The sequence below is a fragment of the Sitodiplosis mosellana genome, unplaced genomic scaffold, assembly GCF_009176505.1.
Source record: "Sitodiplosis mosellana isolate CC-2019 unplaced genomic scaffold, AAFC_SMos_1.0 Smas_scaffold_3, whole genome shotgun sequence".
In the NCBI taxonomy this organism is placed as follows: Eukaryota; Metazoa; Arthropoda; class Insecta; order Diptera; family Cecidomyiidae; genus Sitodiplosis; species Sitodiplosis mosellana.
In genome coordinates this window covers 9,981,977-9,987,949 of record NW_022595246.1, presented here as the reverse complement: position 1 = coordinate 9,987,949, position 5,973 = coordinate 9,981,977, and the positions used below count along the sequence as shown (strand labels likewise).

General features: G+C 33.8%; 2 protein-coding genes across 3 annotated transcripts; both read left to right on the top strand.

Annotated features, from left to right (window-relative positions):
- The first annotated feature begins 1,406 nt into the window (after positions 1–1,406).
- LOC129566469 (uncharacterized) lies at positions 1,407–4,417 on the top strand. Of its 2 annotated transcripts, none has more exons than XM_055442429.1 (2): positions 1,407–1,520; positions 1,997–4,417. In XM_055442429.1, exon 2 carries the CDS (start codon positions 2,023–2,025, stop codon positions 4,288–4,290), a length of 2,268 nt encoding a protein of 755 aa, XP_055298404.1. In that variant the 5' UTR covers positions 1,407–1,520; positions 1,997–2,022; the 3' UTR covers positions 4,291–4,417. The 2 variants fall into 2 exon arrangements, with proteins under 2 accessions (XP_055298404.1, XP_055298405.1); XM_055442430.1 differs by having other exon boundaries at positions 1,510–1,922.
- Positions 4,418–4,962: 545 nt separating this feature from the next.
- LOC129566471 (ATP synthase subunit g, mitochondrial) lies at positions 4,963–5,959 on the top strand. The gene is made up of 3 exons (XM_055442434.1): positions 4,963–5,114; positions 5,367–5,468; positions 5,582–5,959. The coding sequence occupies exons 1-3, from the start codon at positions 5,078–5,080 to the stop codon at positions 5,737–5,739; spliced, it is 297 nt and encodes a 98-aa protein (XP_055298409.1). The 5' UTR covers positions 4,963–5,077; the 3' UTR covers positions 5,740–5,959.
- The last annotated feature ends 14 nt before the right edge of the window (positions 5,960–5,973 follow it).

Genomic DNA, 5,973 nt, shown 5'->3' with positions numbered 1-5,973 from the left:
ATAAAAAGTTGATAGCGTTATTAAGATTCCATCATAATAACGATATCGAACGATATTTTTAGTTTATTACGATATCTTGATAAAAAAAAATCGTGAGCACAGCTATACCGCTAAAATACCAGCACTCTGACGTCACTTTTACTGTAAACATATGCAAACTGAAGTGTGCAATATACGTCATGTGCACTAGGGTGGTCCAAACTGATTTATCATGGTAAGGTATATGCTCCCAATAGCTTAAAATTAAATTGGGCTCAAACCTAGCTGATTCCGATTGTCGGAACAAAATTTTTTTTAAAATCTAGTGGTCGATAGAGCCGTACTTAAAATGACTGTTTTTGACCTATTTTTCAACATATATATTGATAGAAAACCCATAGGTTATTCAATTCGAATGTGATGACATATCATTTTTAGGGTTTTTTGGAACGCTGAACACGAATCCGTTGTCAAAAATTAGCTAATGTTGCTTTTTAAAAAAAGTTTTAGTACAAAAACTTGGTTTCTTAACAAATTCAGCCATATAGCAGAAATACATAGTTTCAAGTGTATTTTCAACACCAAATTTGAACTCAGCGCCTCAAATTACCTTAAGACTGACTATGCTGATGACAAAAATCGAATAATTTCAGAACTAAAATTTTCTAGTAGTGTTGACGTTATAGATTTACATTTTTGATATGTTATTAATATGTTAATAACCAAAATATCGGAAAATTTCTAATAACGCGAAGAAAAGTTTCATACTAAAAACGTATCAAATATCGTCAAACGACGAAATATTGAAGAAAAATGCATCTGACGAATTTGTGATAATTGATAAAAGCTATCAAGGCCATTATCTCCTTACTGGTACGAGATAAGTGATGTTTGTTTGCGGAAATATTGTAGGTTTTAGCGAGATCAAAAACTTTGCAACAAAGTTTTGCTCTGTCGCATATGGGGTTCGAGTTATCGTTCCAAAAAAAACCTAAAAATGATATGTCACCACATTCGATTTGAATAGCCTATGGGTTTTCTATCAATATATATATTGAAAAATAGGTCAAAAACAGCCATTTTAAGTACGGCTCTATCGACCACTAGATTTTAACCACATTTTTTTGATCTGACAATCGGAATCAGCTAGTTTTTAGCCCAATTTAATTTTAAGCCATTGGGAGCATATACCTTACCATGATAAATCAGTTCGGACCACCCCAATGTGCACACGTATAGCTGTATTTCATTTCAAGATTTCGAAATAAGGAAAACATTCACAGTAACAGACACTTTGCAAGCAGTGTACAACGTATGTGAGCCAATCACATGTTGATATACGTAGTGATGTTTGTGTATGTTGAATGTAGATACACATACATACATTTAATACGCCTGCTATGAGTACAATAATGAGCAAGCAAGTCAGTCTCAATTCTATTGGCATCCAAATTTATTTACGTTCCCGTTTTAACCGCTAGTGATTGTGAAATTTAGTTTTTGGTTCAAAAATACTAGCAACTATATCTTATATCAAAGAAGTAAATAGCATATTCCAAAATTGAAACTTTTCATCGTTTACAAAAAAAGTTCTTCAACATAATATAATCGTCTAACAAACTAAAGTCTAACACTTTTGGAATATTCTTCTTCTTATTGTGAAATTCAATTCTATTTTATTAAAACGTAATATGACTTCGGATATTTTTTAAACTAAAATAACTAAAAACTGATCTAGAAGTAATTTCACGTAAGAGAAATGATCAAAAATCATATTGCGTTTTTGAAATAAATTTGAATTTCATAATAATAAGAAGAAAAAGATTCCAAAAGTTTCAGGCTCTGTAACAGACTGTGAGTTAAAATCTGTGACAATATCAAAAAGACAAAGTCAGTCAGTTCATCATAGACTGCGTCGCAGCATTTCAATCAAGACAATTTACGTAATTTCACAACATTTCGAAAGTCGCGCCAATTTAAAATTCTAATCAAATAAAATTTGTCTTCCATTGATTAGATATTGAAAGACCAACTCATAGAAGAATGGAAAATCATACGATGCAATTATTGGATTTTTCTAATGAAATTTTGCATGGAATTTTTGCAAATTTCAACGACGTCGAACTATTAAATGGAACACAAGTGTGTACACGATTTGAAATGATCGCAAGAGACGCATTCGCAAAGCGATATAACTGGCATTCCGAAGAAACCTTCTACGAAATTAAATTGTATTCCGATGACAGCAACAACGACCAACGACTCTATCGTGCATTTCTGGAAGTATTCGGCAATCAAATGGCATCGTTAGAACTCATTGCAGAAGAACGATCGAATCAGCATGATATCTTGCGATGGATAAGTCGATATTGCCGTTCAACAAAGTGGCTAAGAATTGTTAATAAGGGACATGCATTTAATGTCACACAAATGATTCAATCAATGAACAACTTGATTTTCCTTCAACTTAAAAATTTGAACTGCACGAATTTTGATTGGGCTGATATACATTTTCCACATCTCCAAAGTTTTGCTGTTGAAAAATGTCCCTGCATAAAAGTTCAGGTGCTAATGCGGTTTCTACAGAACAACCCACAAGTGGAAGATTTATACATTGATCATTGTCGAAAGTTTCCACTGAAAATGATTCAAGCGCTGCAAAACAAACTGAAGCATTTGAAAACCCTAGAATATTGGTCATCGAGCAATGAGTTTTCCAACCAATGTGAAACCATCAATTTTGAACAATTGGATAGTTTGAAAATAACGGTAGACAAATCATCATTTCGAAATGTTTTGTCAGCAATTGCAAGGGGAAGCAAAATGATACGTTCGCTATCTGTGATGTGGTGTGATGATATCTCCGATAGTGAAAATCATCAACTTGTCGAAATCATTGCATTATTTGAAAAATTAACATTTTTGCGCTTGAACAATTTCATTTTGCCACTTATCCTGGTTGAAACTCTAGTTTATCGTTTACCAAAACTAGAAACATTGCATTTGGATTATGCGAAACTAGATCAGCTATCATCTGATTTTTTACTCTCCCTGTTTAGAAAAAGCAAATACTTGAACGATGTTTGGCTTAGTAACTACGATCAAAATGTCAAAATGCAGCAATTCAACGCGAATTTTCATCACAAATTGGTCGACATCATTCGAAATCGTGGCGGTAAAGTAAAATGTGAAGTCATTCAATACGACACAAAATTGCTAATTACCCACGAAAATATTACTAGAAATGGTGAATTGATATATTCTATTGGATTTGATATGCCAGTTAACCAAACCAACGTCCATTTGCTCGATCTTAGTGATGAGTGTTTAGATAAATTATGCTCGTACTATTTGGATGAGCATAGTGTCCGTGCATTATACGAGACCTGCACTCGAATGAAAAAAGCGGTTCAACAACGTGTTAAGGATCAAGTTTTCATCATTTCTAACGCAACCGACGCTGAGGACGTATTCAATCGATTTGGAGAACACATTGTGAAATTATCAATCGATATGAACACAAACGATCGCGATCCAATGGCTGACGTCTGGACTTGGACAGAAAAATTCAGCAAGAATTTAATTGAGTTGTCCCTAAACAATCTCAGAATTGATGCAATGGAACTATTGACACCGACCTTTCCAAACATGACAAAGTTAAAAATCACGTCAATAGTCTCTAGTGACATTCATATTCTACCACCGATGGATTGTCCAAAATTGACTCATCTCGAGTTTAATGAAGGTGAAATTACGTTGGCAGCCAATGCATTGCAGTTTGGAATCACTCTCGATCATTTGACAACCATTCGATTGAATTATTTTAGTGTTTCCATCAGAAATATCCTCTATGTTTTCGATGATGTAGTTTGTGACCAAATCCAAGAGTTTACCGTTGATCTACAGCAAAGAACACAATTAGCGCGCCGAAGTCTAGTAAGCATCGCCTCCCGTTTTAGAAATCTCACAACGCTTAACTTAATTATTGACATTGAACGAGTGAATACGAAGTATTTATTCGAGACATGCACGAAATTAACGAAGCTATCGTTAGGGTATTGTTATCAATTTGACAACAGCGATTGGTGTCAGATGCTGCAACATATTCAAAAGAATTGCAAACGATTGGAATTGTTTCAATTGTGTAATTATGCCTTTTATAGTGGATTAAATCACGATCATCTGGTGAAGATCGCCGGTACGCTTCCCAAGGTTAAATTTTACATCATTTCTTATGATAGCAACGGAAATATTTCCAATATAGAAATGTTCAATAAAGTAAAAAATTTAGAACACATGAAACCATATTGAGAGGTGAAGAGAAAATTCTTTTTGCAAAATATCAACAAATATCCTAAATCGAGTCAAAATTGTTAAAATTATTTAAGCTCTACAGTTCTTAGATATATTTTCACATAAATAAATGTTTTTATATCATTCATACTTGTTTTGGGATCATTTAGCATTTAATCGCTTTGAATCAATCTATAGGGCTTTCAAAATTGAGGCGTTACATTAACATTGCTTTTCATGGATTGCCATTATTATGCATTGTCATCAATAAAATTTGAATGAAAGAAATGCCTCTAATCAATTGAAAAACAATTGAAAAGGTGGGAAATTTGGATCAAAATATTCAGACGAAGATTTGATAATCGAACACCAAATTTAGAAAAGAAATTGAAAAAAGAACGGTTTTTAAAAAATGTTCATTAGATGGCGCTGGCAATCAAACTACACACAATCATGCTCGATTCATTTGAAATAAAGTAATTGAAATTGTAACATATTCTGAGACAATCCGAATGGTGGAAATTCGTAAATGAATGCCATTTTTCTTTTCCCGCTTCACTCTAAAACTCTCCGACACATCTAAAACCTCATAAACTGTCTCACTTGTTCATATTGAATCATGAAGTGTGCGGTTCACAATCGAACTACTGTTAGACAAAAAAAAATCATAGACAAAACTGAAATGACTTGTAATCAACTTCAGTCGTATAGCAAATCTGTCAAAAGAAACTTTGGTCGGCTGAAACTTCACCACAGCAGTGAAAAATCAATTCAATCATCTATTCCCAATTATTATCCAACTACAATGGCAGCAGTAGGAAAATTGTCAGGTGCCATCAACAGTAAGTGAAAAAAATACCACCAAAATTCATCAAATTCATCAAATTCATCAATTCAATATTTCATAAAAAGCCAATTTATTATGTGAACATGCTCATGAAGTTGCTATCACAAACGTCATTACGTAATGTAGAATGATTTTAACCTTGCAAATGTGTGGAAAAAATCCTTTTTACCGGAAACAATGCATATTATAATGGCTAAAATTACATGAAAAGTGATCAAAATGTAATATGTTGCTGAATTTCTTTCAGATTTGATTGTTGCATCACGACCAAGATTGCAAGTGGCCGCCAAATATGCTTTGGTCGAATTGACACCACCAAAAGTCAGTGACATTCCTGCTATCCGATCAGGTAAACTAAGCGATGCTATTCGTTTGGAAAATGGGTGAACTAGTTTCACTTTTCGTGCAACTTCCGTTGTTATCATTGTATTCATTCATTTAACCTTCATTCGAACGTTTCAGGACTCGGCAAATTGATTTCCGGTGCAAAGAACGGCGCATGGAAAAACACCACCGTTCGTGAGGCATGGTTGAACACTTTGGTTACCGTTGAAGTGTTGTGCTGGTTCTTTGTCGGTGAATGCATTGGCAAACGCCACTACGTTGGCTACGATGTCTAAGCGCAACAGTTCAAACCTCCAAAATCCAGTTAATTTTTATTTGCACGTAGAAAGTGATTTTAACTGAACTCTATAGTTTATAATGCCAAGCAGTTGGATACAGAAGAAAAATGTAAAATATTTCCCACATAACATCTGAGCGAAATTCTCTACCTTTGAAAACCGAAACACAAATAAAATTCATTCTATTGTCAAATGTGAGTGAAACAAAAAAAAAAACGAAACCGGTGTATA